The sequence below is a fragment of the Bradysia coprophila genome, chromosome X, assembly GCF_014529535.1.
Source record: "Bradysia coprophila strain Holo2 chromosome X, BU_Bcop_v1, whole genome shotgun sequence".
NCBI lineage: Eukaryota > Metazoa > Arthropoda > Insecta > Diptera > Sciaridae > Bradysia > Bradysia coprophila.
In genome coordinates, this window is record NC_050737.1 from 3,651,970 (window position 1) to 3,668,906 (window position 16,937).

The 16,937-nt window shown below is 35.6% G+C and overlaps 3 protein-coding genes and 1 long non-coding RNA gene across 4 annotated transcripts; 2 read left to right on the forward strand and 2 right to left on the reverse strand.

The window, feature by feature from the left end:
- The first annotated feature begins 1,627 nt into the window (after positions 1-1,627).
- On the forward strand, positions 1,628-4,746 carry LOC119083846 (putative carbonic anhydrase 3). The gene is made up of 3 exons (XM_037193654.1): positions 1,628-1,959; positions 3,889-4,234; positions 4,305-4,746. Exons 1-3 carry the CDS (start codon positions 1,710-1,712, stop codon positions 4,567-4,569), a joined length of 861 nt encoding a protein of 286 aa, XP_037049549.1. The 5' UTR covers positions 1,628-1,709; the 3' UTR covers positions 4,570-4,746.
- A 2,703-nt stretch (positions 4,747-7,449) lies between these two features.
- LOC119083837 lies at positions 7,450-9,164 on the reverse strand. Its single transcript, XM_037193643.1, has 6 exons — positions 9,027-9,164; positions 8,847-8,957; positions 8,642-8,792; positions 8,124-8,585; positions 7,692-7,790; positions 7,450-7,597 (listed from the first exon to the last, which is right to left on the reverse strand). Exons 1-6 carry the CDS (start codon positions 9,063-9,065, stop codon positions 7,539-7,541), a joined length of 921 nt encoding a protein of 306 aa, XP_037049538.1. The 5' UTR covers positions 9,066-9,164; the 3' UTR covers positions 7,450-7,538.
- Positions 7,866-8,292, forward strand: LOC119083893. Its single transcript, XR_005088970.1, has 2 exons — positions 7,866-8,021; positions 8,124-8,292. It is a non-coding gene; the product is annotated as an uncharacterized LOC119083893 (long non-coding RNA).
- Positions 9,165-13,950: 4,786 nt separating the features above from the next.
- On the reverse strand, positions 13,951-15,039 carry LOC119083858. Its single transcript, XM_037193661.1, has 4 exons — positions 14,890-15,039; positions 14,723-14,836; positions 14,516-14,663; positions 13,951-14,457 (listed from the first exon to the last, which is right to left on the reverse strand). Exons 1-4 carry the CDS (start codon positions 14,926-14,928, stop codon positions 13,976-13,978), a joined length of 783 nt encoding a protein of 260 aa, XP_037049556.1. The 5' UTR covers positions 14,929-15,039; the 3' UTR covers positions 13,951-13,975.
- Positions 15,040-16,937: the final 1,898 nt, after the last annotated feature.

Below are 16,937 nucleotides of genomic sequence, written 5' to 3' on the forward strand. Positions count from 1 at the left end.
ATTCCATAGTTCCTACGGATCCATCTTCTTCCCTGTTCTAGAACTAAAAGACGATATACATTTCCATCTGTTTTCTTGATCTCTTTTCTGGATGTAAGAAAGGTGTAGTGTCTACAGGTAAGTTCCTACGATTTCATCACTACTGAACGTAAGTTCCTGAAACGGAAAGATGAAACTGTAGGATCTGACCTCGTAATAAGTAAAGGAAAGGTTCGTGTCAGATCTCTAACACTAATCATCCGAATGACAAGCCCCTCCACAAGTAGTGTATATGTTAACATTCTCCACATAGATTTTGCAATCAAAGCGTTTGAGGCTTTGTCTCCTTTTACTTTATCAAACAATAACGTTGCAACGTATTTTATCTACTTTTTTTAGAACTTGACACTTACAATTAAACATTAATTATTTAATTAAACTGCAATTATCAGGTGTACTGTATGTATATATATACGGTATAAATACATATATGTTTTTAATAAAATTGCTATTGAAGAACACTTCGTTGGTGAAGTCTCTTTATTCAATCCAACAACCCGCACCCAGTTATTTGCGGTAATTTTACAGTTGTGATAAAAAAAAACTTTTGATAATTTTTCTTAACCATGGAATCAACGCACTTCAAGCGTAAAACCGTATAGAGACGGATAAACAGTTTTGATTGTTTGTGTGTATCAGCTGAAAAACAGCTGAAGCAAATTCATGCTGAACTGAATCTAACTGCATGGAAAGTGATTTGTTACCCGCGTATTATAATAATCTCCGTGATCTCCAAGTTTGCAGCCTTGCAACGTTATTACATTTCAAAATTTCCGTGATTAACCGAACGGATGACCAATTTGATTTTTCCTTTAACAAATCAGAATCTTGATGCAAAGGGGATTAGCAGCATTTTGTTGAACAAACTGTGAAATCTTGGATTTTTTTCTTGTTATTAAAAATAAAAATCAAACTGATAAGAACCCAAGTATGGTAACAGCTTAGTAATTCAAGTATGGTGGAATTTGATTTCATCGTTCGTGGATGTGAATGTTCTTAAATAAAAACTATTAATATATTCGCATTGAGGGAACACAATCGTGATGCAGCAGATAATATAGAGTGACTTGATAAGTAATGACACTCGTCAGCTCAAAAACAGGATTTATTTTCTTAAATTTTCAATTTTAAACCCTTCTTCCACGGCAGAATAAAATAAACCAGGCAGTAGCGGTTCATTTTCGAAACGTCAAATAAGGGACCTAATACACTGTATGAAAATGAACTCAAATGATGACTGACATAAATTGAAAAATTTTATTCGAAAAATATGTAGCGCTACTGCCTGGTTGACTTTACTCTCTCGTGCTTCTTCAGTAGTTCAGTAGTTTTGAAATCACGGCAGAGTAAAGTAAACCAGGCAGGAGCAGAGGACGCAAATACATTCAAAGGAGGGACCTAAATCCCGTTACAATCGTTTACGTATTCGTTTCATGCATTTGTATTAGTAAGCGTTTTGCACCAAAATCAAAGGCCTACTTTTCAAATCGACTGCTCTTGCCTGGTTTACTTTACTCTGCCATGTTTGAAATAGATTAATATCCACATTCGACTGACTCAATTTCACAATTTTTTAATTTCTTTCCAATTTATTGGATTGTAGCATAGCAACCACATGAGCATTGGATATTACATTACACAAACGTCATCATATTTGTTGGCTCTAAAAGATGCAGCATTCAAATATCATCAAACTTTTAATATTACTACTCAACTGTGTGTGCGTCCTGTCAGTTGGTATGTACTCCACAAATTCAGCAAAGTTTTGCTACGAGAAGGCTTCTTGCGGGCCTAATAGTAATGCTTGGGGTGGTGAGTGCAAAACCGGTACAAAACAAAGTCCAATAGATTTACCGTATGTATCGAGTCGAAGCATGCGACGCGTTAAGTTGGAGTTTACTAAATATTATTATAGTGATGGTGAGTTCCCCATTATTTAAACGTTTTTTTGCACCTACAATAAGACTTTTCCTCCATGTTACTTTAATTTTCAATTTGTGATTGATTGGTTTGTTCCAAGTAACTGTAAACACGAATTTTCATTGGCCGAACAAGCCCGATTTCATTCATTGAGATCAATGATATCAATATTGATGTGGTTTTGTCTATATGGATAAAATTTGACAGTAATTTGACCATTCATATGGCCTTGAAAGAAATCTACAGAGAAATTTTTAATACAAACACCTTGGTGATCAATTAAAAAGGGTCTTTACCTATTCTTTCAGAAACTTTGAAATCATTGCGGGCCATAGGATGATGTTTAGAAACTAAGAAGAAATGTAATAGAGTTTTCTCATATTTTAGTACATTCTGTCATAAAATTACTGCTGTCACTGCGCTTATTTTCATGTGAACCAACTTCATATAGTGACATTTGTTCTGTAATGACAAATGTGAAGTTGGTTCACATGAAAATAAACCGCAGAGAATGAAGTAGTATGAAAACAAGGCATCAGAACAGTCGGAGCGTTTGCTGCGACTTAGCCCCGTACAACCCGTAATCCTATTTCGTCCGCAACCATAATACGTCCGTAGCCCTAATAAGCCCGGAACCCTAATACGTCTACAACCCTCTAATGCGTCTGATACCAAAATACAAGTCAAGTTGGGCATTGTCAAATTTACTGAAACTGTTCATTTTTAAAATTGCGCATAGCGCAATTACGAAAGCCAGTACGAAGTACCTTTCAAATAAAACCAACAATTTACGACATTATTTTAGAAACCCAAAATTTTTTGCCAACTTTCCATTGGGTTTGAATACCCAATGGAAAGTTGGCAAAAAATTTTGGGTTTCTAAAATAATGTCGTAAATTGTTGGTTTTATTTGAAAGGTACTTCGTACTGGCTTTCGTAATTGCGCTATGCGCAACCTCTCAAATGAAACAAAAACTAGCAAAATCGGTTGAGATTTACTCGATTTATGTGCAAAAAGCACTTAGGGCCTAGTAGCGGCCTTAGTGCAAGGGCCCAAATTTGAAACTTTTTTTGCAATCATTCTATTCGGCATTCAATTATCTCTCAAATGAAACAAAAACTAGCAAAATCGGATGAGATTTACTCGATTTATGTGCAAAAATCACTTAGGGCCGAGTAGCGGCCTTAGTCCAAGGGCCCTAATTTGAAACTTTTTTCGTCACGTTCTTTTCGGTATTCAATTACCTTCCATAAAAAACTAAAACTAGCAAAATCGGATGAGATTTACTCGATTTATGTGCAATAAACACTTAGGGCCGAGTAACGACCTTTGAACCCTCCCAACAAGCCCACGTTGCATCTTACCCAAAAACAATGTTCAGCAACTTTGTTCGACTCGTCAATACCTTTCATTTGATATATCACAAGCAGCTATTGCGTGCGTATTTCGGTAGCTACTGAAAAACACCTAAAAATGTGGCGCCTCTACAGGCCAATCCTCTTGTCTCAATAAAGGCAAAAATTATAGTTCGTGATGTCACCGCACATTACCTCAAGGTTATGCAAAAGTGACCTAGCAGAGTACTATTTTGTATGAAATGACTTTTTACAGTGTCTTCCAGTTGTGTGACATACTGTTAAGTTACAATACACTATAGAGTGTTATGATGAAAAAGAAGATAAGTTGATAAGTACCCCAAGACAAGTTAAAATAAACTGGTCTTCTGTCTTCTCACTCTCAACGTTCCACGTTGAAAGAGAAGCGAATACTTTCATAAATACCCCAAGGCAAGTTATAATAACTAGTCTTCGGTTTTCTCGCTCTGATCATAACAGTCTATTTAGAGTGCCACTGCTTGAAGTGCGTTGGTATTAATTATGTTAAGCGAAGTTCCAAAAAAATATTCCGAATATTTTCTATCTGACCAGAATTTTGGATTATCGATAATGGGCACACGATAAAAGTGACTTTGACGCAACAGCAACGCCCAAAGGCCAGAATGTATGGCTACGAATTTTGCTCTGAATACATTCTTGCTGAGATTCATTTCCATTGGGGCTACAATGCATCGACTGGGTCCGAGCATTCGATTAATAACAAATTTTATGCTATGGAAGCACATCTGGTCCATTTTGACTCAAAATATTCCAATTTAACTGTGGCTGCCGCATCACGCGATCCTTCAGCGTTGGCAGTCTTGGGTGTTTTCATTGCAGAAGGAAGTGAGTCGAATTATAATTCAGGATTCGAGACCATTGCCGACAATATTCCGCAGTATGAATTCATTTTGTTAAAATTGTGTGACGATCGCAGTGAAAAATTAGAAAAATTCCGAAACTTTCAGGTCCATTGGCAAAGCAGCACATATCCAACAAAAAATCAATCTTTCATCATTTTTACCGAAAAAGAAACAACCTTTCTATCGTTACTATGGTTCATTGACGACACCAGAGTGCAACGAAATTGTTGTATGGACCGTCGTAGCGAAGCCTATTTACGTGCAACCTTCACTCATCCAGAAATTTAGAGATGTGAAACATATCGGATCGAACTACCGACCAATTCAAAAACTTGGACAAAGAACTGTAAAGTATCTTGCCAAGCAATAGATCGGAGAGCGTTTATTTGCCCGACGGTTTCCGTAGATTTGATGCATCCTCTCATTAGACGTTATCAACGACACAGTTGTAAAATTGTAAATATGTTAGCTACTGTCAAATCCTTTTTTAGTTGGAATAGTAAAATCGATAGATTTCAATCATCGTTCACGATAAAATAGTCAATCGCCCATCGAGAAAGATATAGAAACTCATCCACTGTAAACCTTTGAACTTTTCTCTGTATTTCAATTTTCAATGGTTTCTACTCCGATCGGTAAGTTTCACACCAGGCGCACTATTTCCATTGTCTCATTGTTATTTTGGTATGAGCGAAGTGAGTCGCGTTAAGTGCAATGACAATGCCGAAACACGTAAAACAATGATGACTTAAAGATGCATCTGAAGCTGTACAGTTCACTCATGCCGGCGTGATTTACAATTTAACATTTTATAACAGAAAAAAGTCATTTTATTTCGATATTAGTGAGCTCAGGTTACTTTTGGCCCAAAGTAATTATACCGTTTGACATACTTCACTTGGTGAATTGTAAAATGAATACGGAATACGTTTTCGAGTCTATCATAATCCCTAATAGAACCTATTTTTATAATAACAAGATTGCGTGTACATGACCTTTAATTGTTATTTTAATCAAACGATTCGTAATTTTTGCTAAAACACTTTCGAGAAACTTTACTTGAACTATTCAAGATCTATCGGCAATCTTGAACATTGTTTTACCTATCCTAATTATTTATCTATCGAATTGCATGTCAATATGCGTGATTCGAATTGAATAAGCTGAACTGCACTGAATCATTTATAGAAAACAATGTGTTTCCTCTTGGTTTGTTTGCGAAAACAGGGATCAATAAACGAAGCCAAAAACCGATCTAATAATATAATGTGATGCTATGAAGAAGTGACACTATTTGCGGAAACGAGAGTGAAAACAATTTCAATGGCGCAATTGATTTTAGACTATAAATAAAATTAGCATGCAATTTGGCTACACGGATATTTGAATTCCCGCACGAACATGAGTGCTTTTATGAAATGTGATCCAACAATTAGACAGCAAAACTTTGGAAGAAACTAAAATTTATCTGATTGAGTCATTTTATTGAACAAAAAATATTTGTTCTGGAACTTTCGACGCAACCGGCACCACAGACCTTTCGATGATTTCTGGCAATTTTTAGCAATTCAGTAATTCATAAACTTTTTTTTCTGATATGACCTTACATTTTCTGTTTCAATAAAATATTTTTGAGTTGACTTTTCACTGAAGAACCCAGCTACGAATTACAAGTGTTATATTGTTCTATAAAATCGCAAAAACGTGCACTTATACCTCAATCTCAAATAGTCAATCGAGACACTCAAAGATACAATAACCTGTAAGCCATTCAAAAGTAATTAAATGTACGAGTCAACTGTAAAAAAATGTGATTCTTTAATATGATAAAACAATAAGATCATTATAATTGCCACTGAAGGACGTCAAATCACTATAAATGAAAGCAAAAAAATTAAAGCTGCCTCAATCAGTGAACTGGCTACATCAGTACGAAAACACAGAAGGATTAGTCATTATTTCAACTGTGGAACAGTTACGGCTTGTACAAGGCATAAACGAAACGATGGCAACATTAAAACGATGGAGAAGGGAAAAAAACTGGAAACGTGATAACTCGCCGATCCGGCCGATAGATATCGACAATGACTACAACTACAAAATTAATCGTTACCAAAAAGCGAACTGGGGAGACATAGAAGCAAAGGAAGCTCACGCTTCGGTTGTAAAATATTTGTGGCGCAAAGAGCACGAGTTAAATAAGAAAAAAGAAGCACTTAAGAAACAAATTTCGAAGCGAATGGACATAAAAGCTAGTGAAATCAGTGCAAGTGAAGTGAATAATGTGGAAGTTTCATCAAAATCGGAAAACCGAGGATTTACAAAACGCGAAATTGAAGCACCCACGCGAGGAATCCATTTTCGAACAATCGAGGATAAAACCATTGATAAATTAAATTTGATCAAAAGTGAACGCAAACTGGCCGACAACACTTCTTACATAGAAAAAGTCCGTTCCAGGGAAAACAAAGACATTGAGAACGACATATCGGACGATCTAAAAAATCTCATTCGTGGAAGGACGGCATATCAAATCTCAGCAGCCTTACTAGACGATTCCGGGAGGAAAGTTAGGCAAGCAAAAAGACGAGAGATGGCGAAACTTCTTAAAGAACAACCAAGACGTGGTATCTATGAAATAATGACTGACCGTAATAACGTAGGCATAATACATCGTGACGAAAACGAAGAAAACCGATTGATGCAAGAACTAAAAACACACAGAGATCACGACTACAGATGGAACCGCAGTGCCGACTATTTAAATTTGGTCGGATACCGAATGCAAAATGATATACCTGATGGCTTTTTTATGCAAAACCATGGTGAGATCGTTTGGGGACCGCTAAAGTAAAATGAATAAGTTTATGACAAGTTTTGAATAAAAGATGGAAATGATCAAGGGTCTCATGTGTCTTCAATTTTAGAGCCCAAAACGTTGTATAACTTGTGGTCCCGTAAGATCATTCCGTTTCACAGAGGAAATAAGGGTGAACGATGGTGGGAGAATTCCGGTATATTTTTGTAAACATTGTGCCAAGTAAATGTTATTCGAAATACTACTAAGTAGATAAGATCTATTTTTGGGAAAACATTTTCCGAGTTTTAAGTAAGTCTAACTTTGAAAGAATCGTTTTAAAATTTTCATAAGGTTTTAAAACTATTGCTCATCGAGCTCATTCATTTGAAAAATCCTTGGTTCCCTATGCAAATGGTCCAAGAAGAGTCAGACTTTCAACTGTCAAAGATATATTTGCGCTGATTAATATTTATAATTCTTTATTAGACCATGAAATGACGAGAAAATTCAATTATTTTCAAAATTATTTCAACATAATTTTATGGTGGTGTTGGTGTAGTTGTAGTAGGGACGGCAGTAGTTGTTGTAGGGGGAAAAGCTGTAAATAATTATCAATTAAAATCAAAATTTAAAGAGATGCGATCCAAAACATGGTTCTTTTTTTATAGTATATTTTTCTCGGTGATACTTACTATCAGTTGTTGTACCGGTTGAAGTAGTTGTTGTAGGATCTGCAGTAGTTGTTGTAGGTATTGGAGTAGTTGTTGTAGGGTCTGCAGTAGTTGTTGTAGGTATTGGAGTAGTTGTTGTAGGTATTGGAGTAGTTGTTGTAGGTATTGGAGTAGTTGTTGTAGGTATTGGAGTAGTTGTTGTAGGGTCTGCAGTAGTTGTTGTAGGGTCTGCAGTAGTTGTTGTAGGGTCTGCAGTAGTTGTTGTAGGTATTGGAGTAGTTGTTGTAGGGTCTGCAGTAGTTGTTGTAGGAGCGAAAGTAGTTGTTGTAGGGACTGCAGTAGTTGTTGTAGGTACTGGAGTAGTTGTTGTAGGTGTTGCAGTGGTTGTTGTAGGCACTGCTGTGGTTGTTGTTGCAGCCGCTGTAGTTGTTGTTGCAGCTGTAGTAGTTGTAGCTTCTGGTGGAGGATATTGACATTTGGTTGTATCTCTATTGCATCCTGTTCCATCAAACACATAGTTAGGAGGACAGAAAAGCATTTCGGAAGGTTTAGCTGCTGCTGCGCTACAGTAAACGTATTGATTGCAATCAGCCGCATTTTGGAAATATCCTTTAGCTTTGCAGTAAAAACGGCATGCATTTATCGTTGTATCGAAAATTTCGTCTTGTTTGCATTTAAACATAAGAGTTTTAATGGTACCGCCACTGATCAAACAATAAGCGTAATAATTGGTATTGCTAGCATAAACGATATATGGCTTAGCTTGTGTAGCTCTTGAGCAATCAATTTTGGTACATGGAGTCGTTCCTTTTTGACAGACGTTCAGTTTCGAATTGAATACGAATCCAGTTCCACATTGGAGGAGTGTCGACTCACCGTCTTGACAAACACGATATCTGGTACAATCAGACGGCTCTGAAAGCCGAATCGCAATTATCGAAAATGTTAAAATAATTTTGTAATCAATGTACCTGGGAAAACTCCATCGTCGGTGCAGGTAAATGATGATCCACCTGTACAAGATGCATCTGGTTTCGTGGTACAAGCACCGTTGACACAATACTGATTTGGCGAGGAACATGTAACAGTGTCTAATGGTTCTGGATTGTTAGCCATGCAAATCTAGATGACAACCCGTTTTACATTTGCCGTAAGTGGAAATTTCTAGAAACTCACCATCAATGTCGAGCAATCCGACCCACACTGTGCTCCAGATTTGGTACATGTTAATGGTTCTTCTGCGGCGATTTGTATACCTACAGCAAAGTTTTGAGCTTCAGTTCCAACCTGAGATGTACAATTTAAAAATTAAAAAAACAAACTGGAGACAATTTAAACTTAAAACAATTCACGTACCAGTGCAGTTGCGAAAAGCACACAAAATGTGATGAACATTTTATACTGAAACTTGATATCAACTTTCGATCAAGAAATTTTGTATCACGATAACGATACTGATTTTGAACCAATGTTACACTTCCTTTTATACCAGCATTTCTCTCGACCGTCTAACAAGATACCTTCATTTGTTCATGTACGACACTGTGATAGTCTCTGAACATTTGTAATTAGACAATAAAATTTTCAAAAAACCTATACAATGGAATATTTTGTCGAACAACCTACTTTCCGCCAAGCCATTCTCTTGGCCGTGTATAATTGATCGTGTAATTGATCAGCCTTAAGCCGACCATGGCTTCACAGTGAAGAATCTGAAAAATAGGTCAAACGACTCTATCTGAAAGATCCTTAAATTCGGTCAAAAAATTTCTGGGTACTAGATATTCGGCAAGCCAACTAAAAGAAAATTATTTTGGTCCTAAATTTATTTACCTCAATCTTTCTGCATAAGATAAAGAAATTCAGAGAAAATTTGAATCGCACTTTTACAAGCAATAAACAAATGAGATAACAATGGTACGTGCTCGTTTCTTTGCGAAATTTTAATTGCTTGCTACATTTCAAATTTCTTAGTATAATATTCAAGATTTATTATAATGCTCATGGTTACAGTTAATTACTGATGTTGTTTCTTTTGGTTGCGACCCTTAACTCCTGTCCTAGTTCTAACTGATTTTTTTCCGTATCACAGTATCACATATTGCATTGTATGGTGGGGTGGGATACTTGCAATCATCATTGCTAGCTAACATATTTTAAACAAGACCAGTTGAATTATTCATTTGTATTGATCGATTTGTTACAACGTCATTCTTTTCGTTGATAAGATCGAAAATACTTCAAAAAGTGTTGCTATTTTGATTTTGTATTGGCCTGAACTTCACCTGAACATGAAATTTTCGATGTCGATTTCAACCTTCACTTTCAGGTTCATCTCAGGTGCGGGTCAAACCTGAAAGTAAAAGTTCCGGTTCGGGTCACTAAAACCCTTCATGTTGTTCCTAAGTACTGTTCACAAAAACCTATATTCCCGTTATAAATCAACGATAAATCAAAATATTTCAATATGAGGCAGTTTTCATACGATTCTTGTTACATAATAGATATTTATGCAATCGACGTGGAAAGTACTTTATTAGGCCGCAGGCCGTGTGTCATAATACACATCGTGAACCTAATAAAGTACTTTGCATCGAGTTGCATACAAGGCCACAGAGGCATCTAAAGTTTGCAAATTTTGCATATTATGATGCTGAGTGGCATACATAACTGTTATGATTGTCCTTGAGTGTTAATTGACTCTTTGAATAAAATTCCATTTTTCAGAGAACTAAATGGAGATTCAAGATGATAAAACTATTTCATGTCAAATAGGATAGATATAACGAATCTTGCAAAAACGATCTGAAACATTACCAATACTTTTTTGTTTTAATTTTAGCTACTAATTCTTTTACAACATTGTCCGTGAAATCCAAGCACATGATGGTGTCATATATCAACGTCATGCGATATAAAAAAAAGTGTTACAAAAATACGTCGAAAAATAACAACAGATAACAGATTTCCTTGAGAAAAATGAAACGCAGCGATGCCATTAAAGAATTACATGTTTGACTTTCACAATCCAAAATAACATTATTGTGCAGAAAATTAAACGCAAAAACTTCTTTAGACCAAAAATATCTGTGGGTTAGTCATCATCGCAGAACTGCTCAGTCCAACAAAGAATGAAAATCTTACTTAATATATATTATGCACCTGTTGCCAAAATTGATATTTTGACGTGTGGGACATTATTGTCCTAGCCGAAGGCGTGGGCCATAATGCCTACACGTCAAAATAACAATCTGGCAATAGGTGCATATCATATTTTATCTGTCGAGAACAGATATATCGAGATAAACAAAAACTCCCTAGAGGGATAAGCTCGAGATTATCGTTCTAGACAGATAAAGATTCTTAAAGATACACTCGCAGAATTTTGAAAACCGACTTATTTTCTGATTCGTGTTTTACTGGTCTTTTGTGAATTTTGCATGTATTATTATATGGAGAAATCAGAAACTCAAGTAAAACACAGAAACAGAAAATGTGTCGGTTTTCAAAATTTAAAAGATTGATAGCGCTCACAAATCTCGAGTCCTCTTGGGTGCGTAGGTAACGTTTTGAATTTCAATAGGGATCGCAACAGAAACACTTTTTATGCATTTAACCAACCACTTCAAATCAGTGGATTCGTGTTAAAGGAGCAAATTTACTTTCGTCAAGGCATCCGTTGAATGTGTTAAAGCCATACGTTTAAATCTTCGTAAACTAAATTTTATCAGTGCCGCTGTGCTTTGTGATCTACAATGCTCGTCAAAACTTCAAAAGTTAAGGAAGATGGTCATAAACTATAGCCTTTGGTTAATATAATGGTCTCGCTTTGTGTAAGGAAAGCATTCAAACATATTCTGTTTCCTGAAAAATCACTGTGAAATTCATAGCAATCGTCACGAATAACCTCAGATGCATCAGGCTCATATACATATACATACTCATATCAAAGCAAGTTAGTCATCGATATACGTAAAAACAGTCCCACTCATAAAATATGTATCGTAACATTACGACATAAACTGAAACCACAACTATATCATGTTTCTTAATGTTAGGCGGAAAATGTGTCAAAAGGAATACGGTTAAACTCAAATGCAATTCAACATTATGTTTCTTTAAACAATTCGGTTTCCTTTATAAAAGAGTAAACGAGACGAATTTTGAATTAGACATATGTTTTCCATAAATTTTAGTTTCTTCCACTTTAACCCTCTGTCCTCGTTTTAATAATTAGTTATTTACGTACTTCGTCTCCGGTTGCAACACTGCATTTTCGTAAAAAAACTGTTTCCCCGAGATACATATAAATAGTTATTTGTGTATCTGTTTTGGACGATTGATTTTAGGCAAATTTGCGAGTTGTCAATTCGTTCGGGCTACATGCGTAAATGCCTAAAATCAATCGTCCAAAAGAGATACTCAAAAAATTTGTCATGTCAAGGGGTCGAAAACCAGAGAAAAATCTCAAAACTCTCTCATTTTCAGCCCCGACACATGAAAACGTTTCATGTCAAGAGTTGCAAAAGTTGATTTCCAGCAAGGTTCTGCACGGAAAATTCAGCAAATTCGACATTTGTTGTGTGCTGCATATATTTGCTGCAGACTGAATAATGTTCCCGTGTGTTGTATTACAATAAACATGTAATATGAATATTTTCAAAATATAGTTCCGGCAACAATATTATTCAGCTCGTAGGAATATTGTGAGGTTCCCAGGTATATATTTGCTGTGTGCTGAATTATATCTTCAAATTAGGTGTGGGATGTATTACTGAACTATACCTGCATGCCGAATATTGACTAAATGGTACTATCGAACTATACCTGCATGCTGAATATTGACTAAATGAATAAAGTCGTCTGTATTTAGAATGGAATATGCAACAATAAATTTATTGTTTTAATGAAATAAAAGGAAGATCTCAAGAACATACGCATAAAGATGATTATCAAATCTAATTTTATTCCTTCATTTAAAGTTATTTCTATTTTTACCGAATTAATATGCAATGATAATGTTACATTTATGTATTTCAATAGAAATTTTGACGAACGAACTTTCAAATCCATTTGCGGTGTTAAAGGCTTTTGAAATGTTAACAGAAATAATTGTTGGTATTCAGCAATTAATTCGAGTAATAGATGCTCACTATTAATGTGAACAGTTTTTTTGTAGAAAGATTGAAAAAAACCTCTAATTCAGAACCAGGCTCAGAATTAAAATAATAATATCCGATGACATTGCTTATTGGGGAGAAGTACTACATTTCATAGAAAATAAATTCAATTAAATGTTGTTGCATAACCCATTCTAAATACGGACGACTTTATTCATTTAGTCAATATTCAGCATGCAGGTATAAATATGCCTGTGTGCTGCATAAAGCAAAGTAACAACGGTTCGAAATAAGACTGCCACTATATGCAAGCAGTATAGCAGCAGTGGTAAAGTCGTTGGCAGTCAGAAACTGAGGTTAAGCATCGATGGTCGCGGTCCGTACTTGGGTGGGTGACCGGAAAAAACGTAAGCAAAAAAAAAAATTCTGTTACCAATTTAATATGATGAATTTAAATATAAATCTACGGCTAATAACAAATAATAATAATAAAATTGAAAATTTAAAAAAATTAAATTTTTTTTAAACGTGTTTTTGTTTTTTTTTTTTTTGCAAATAAAATTGATAAAGATAATTAAATCAATTTCTTCTATTAAACGATAAATTAGGTTGTTTATTGAATTGAAAAAAATGGCGTCATTTTATATTATAAAACAGGCATACAGCTAAGACCTGCACGCTGAAAAATAATATCCAGCACACAACAACAATATTCATTAGGCGGGCATTGTATGATCCTCAGATCAATATGCAGCACACAACTAATGTTCTATAATCGTGAAGCTGTTCCCGATTTCTTCGTCTGGGGTGCATATGTGAGTTTTCCGTGTGAAAGAAGAAGAAAGGTTCTTTCAGAACCTTGATTTCCAGCTGGCGAAAGTAGTTTTTTTTTCTATTTACACAAGGCATGACATAGTTATTTGTTCACCGAGGGGAAAAAAGGCACGCGAGAAAATGAAATTTCCAATTTTTTTTCCAGAGTTAAACAATGTTTAACAGATACGCCCAAAGTTTTTGCGGAGGGGAGAAAATGACTATTTTCTCGTCTGCGTTGAGAAAAAATCATTTTGATGGATTCTGTGAGTTTTCGTGTATTTAATGTAAACCATGATTTGACGACAAAGTTCGTTTGGCTTTACAATTATTTCAATAACTTTTATGTGTGACATCAGTAAATGTATTCGTTTATTTGACTACGGTGGCTGTAGCGGCTGTTGGAGGATTTTGACATTCGGTTGCATCTCTATTGCATCCTCTGCCATCAAAAACATATTTAGGCGGACAGGAAAGCGGTTCGGATGGCTTAGCATCGACCCGGCTACAATAAAAGTATTGATTGCAATCCGCTGGATTTTGAAAGTTCCCACTGGCTTTGCAGTAAAAACGGCATGCATTTATGGTTGGGTCGAAAATTTCGTCTTGTTTGCATTTAAACATAAGAGTTTGAATGCCAATACCACTAAACAAACAGTAAGCGTAATAATTAGAACTGCTAGCATAAGCGACGAATGAATTCAGCGTAGCATTAGAGCAATCTATTTTTGCGCATGGTTGCGTTCCCATTTGACAAAAGTGGTTTTGTGAATTAAAAACGAATCCAGATGGACATTGAAAAATCATTGACTCTTCTGAAGCACATAAACGGTATCTGGTACAATCAGAGGGGTCTACAAAAAGTTATAAATTATTAGAAATAGAAAATTATAATTTGGTTAGTAAAGTAACCTGGGAAAATTCCGTCACTGGTGCAGACAAATTCTGGCGAAACTGTGCACGAAACATCTGGTTCTAATGTACAAGTACCGTTGGCACAATACGGATATTCAGACGGACAAGGAAGTGATACTGGTAATGTGTTGTTACCGAAGCAAAACTATAAATCGAAATTCATTTTACTGCGGAAACGGTTACACAATATTCCCAAGACTTCACCAACAATGTTGAGCAATCACCACATTGTGAACCTGCTTCGGTACATGTCAGTGGTTCGTCGGATGCAGCAGCAGCAATTTTTGTGTCAGCAGCATTTTGACCTTCAATTCTGATCTAAAATGTACAGGTCAAAGACGTTTTATGATAAAAGCGAGAACAAACTGTACCAGTGCAAATGAGAAAAAAATGCACAATGCGAAGAACATGGTGAAAGTTGATAACAAATTTCAAGTTTAAATTGCCAAAAAAGATTTCGCATCACGATAACGATACTGATTTCGAACAGAAGTGGTTGTTCCTTTTATACTATCATCTCGTTAAGCTGTGCAAATACCGTCGTAATAAGTTTTTTTTGTTATCATTTCCTCGAAAAATCAACAATTTAAATTTGATGGTGACTCCGACGATAAAAAATTAAATTCGACACGAGAACTGGAACTCTCAATTTTAGAGCCCACGATACGTAACTCTCATTGTACATAACTAGTTACCGTGCGGATATTATTGATCCGAGGCAAAACCTACATGCATCGAAAACTGTACTTTTCATGTTTTCGTGCACATGTTTTCATGTACTACTTTCGACGCCCTCAGCATATAAAATCCACCACAAAATTCGGGATAAAAATGAAAAGTCTCGTCTTCGTGTGTTTGTTGACCTCTATAGAAAAAATTTAGCAGCAAATGTTTATTTGTTATTTTATGGCGTTGCGAAAAGAGCTGAAAACAAAAGAAATTTTTCGATAACTTAATATTGTTATCAGTGCAGTAGGTAGACCACAAATCAAATTCCATCTCTTTTTTAAGCGTATATGCTACTACCTGCATCACCAAGGCACCTTGCAACGCAAGTCATTTACCCCATTAACGATTAATTACTTTGCATATGCGATGGTCTGAGAAATAACATTCGGCAGCGAGAAGTGATCTACTAAAATCGCTTTGAATCTAACAACTACGATGTGTTGCTTCGGACTGTTACAAAATTTCAGACATATAAAATACAAAGAGATGCTAATATGACGACTGGGTCGTTTCGACGGATAGAGGGAATATGTCGAAAGATTTTAAAATTGGTTGAGGGAATATGTATTGAATTCTCTTTCAAAAAAACAACTGTCATTCGACATATTCCCTCTATCCGTCGAAATGACCCAGTCGTCATATTAGCATCTCTCTGATAAAATACGACAGGAAGTTTTCTCAAAGCTTGCGACGACAGAAACTTATTTGAAATGGAAAATCCTTGAAAAATTGCTGGGTATTGTATAGTCGACAATCAAATTCAAAGAAATAGATTTTGATCCCAACTCAAATGTTTTACCTCAATCGCCTCTCTCTTACAAGATAAAAAAAAATTCCGAGAAAATTTGGATGGCTTAGAACCAATAAACAATCTGAGATAACAATCAATGGTACGTGTACGATTTAGGATCTTCATATTTTCTTAGTAATACATTTTACGTGTTACGGCATGTTTCATTTTCATTTACATTGCCTAATCACGTAAAGCATTATGTACTTACGAGGTTCCAAGTTGTTATTTGACAAGTGGGGAATATCAAATACACAACTTGGAACCTCGGAAGTAATATACTATTAAATAGAGATGTTCCATCAGAATTCTACTTACAACTATTCAAACAGCCAGTCAACACTCATCTAACAAAATTGCCATCTGGGCCCCTAAAGCATATTTTGAAACCTAAAACGTGTCTGACCTTGCACCAGTTTTTCCACAGACACACAATTATTTGATATTTTTGATTGAAGGACAAATACCAAAACAACAGATATTGCTGTAAAAAAAACCAGTACAACTGATAACCGAATTCATTTCAAATGAAAACCAAAACGCAACCAAATTTCTGCAGAGACTGGAAACATCTTAAGATTAAACTTATCTTTGGTTTGCTCACAGATTTCGCGATCCAATGAAAGGTGAAAGATTTGCGGAGTCATTGTGAATAAAAAAAAATTAAGAGCAATTTAAACTTTCCCGAAGGCCTGCATAGGCCTGACAGATGCGTCTCTACAAGAATACGAAACACGACAGAGATCTTAAAGAAAATATTTTTTTCAATAGCACATAATCTGTTAAGGAAATCGCGAAAGTTTAAAAATCGCCCCACCCTAATTTACAGCATGCCAAAATTATACAGTTGGTCTACATTGGGGCGTATTTTATTGAATTTTTCATATCTTCTCATAAAAG

Excerpts from the sequence above, each read along its gene's own strand:
- LOC119083846 (XM_037193654.1), top strand. The coding sequence starts at position 1,710 with ATGCAGCATTCAAATATCATCAAACTTTTAATATTACTACTCAACTGT. Across the intron at positions 1,960-3,888 it reads TAAATATTATTATAGTGATG|AATTTTGGATTATCGATAAT; the intron begins GTGAGTTCCCCA and ends CTATCTGACCAG. Across the intron at positions 4,235-4,304 it reads ATTGCCGACAATATTCCGCA|GTCCATTGGCAAAGCAGCAC; the intron begins GTATGAATTCAT and ends CGAAACTTTCAG.
- LOC119083837 (XM_037193643.1), bottom strand. The coding sequence starts at position 9,065 with ATGTTCATCACATTTTGTGTGCTTTTCGCAACTGCACTG. Across the intron at positions 8,793-8,846 it reads CGGATTGCTCGACATTGATG|ATTTGCATGGCTAACAATCC; the intron begins GTGAGTTTCTAG and ends GTTGTCATCTAG. Across the intron at positions 7,598-7,691 it reads AACCGGTACAACAACTGATA|CTTTTCCCCCTACAACAACT; the intron begins GTAAGTATCACC and ends AATTATTTACAG.
- LOC119083858 (XM_037193661.1), bottom strand. The coding sequence starts at position 14,928 with ATGTTCTTCGCATTGTGCATTTTTTTCTCATTTGCACTG. Across the intron at positions 14,837-14,889 it reads TTTTTTTCTCATTTGCACTG|ATCAGAATTGAAGGTCAAAA; the intron begins GTACAGTTTGTT and ends TGTACATTTTAG. Across the intron at positions 14,458-14,515 it reads CAGTGACGGAATTTTCCCAG|ACCCCTCTGATTGTACCAGA; the intron begins GTTACTTTACTA and ends AACTTTTTGTAG.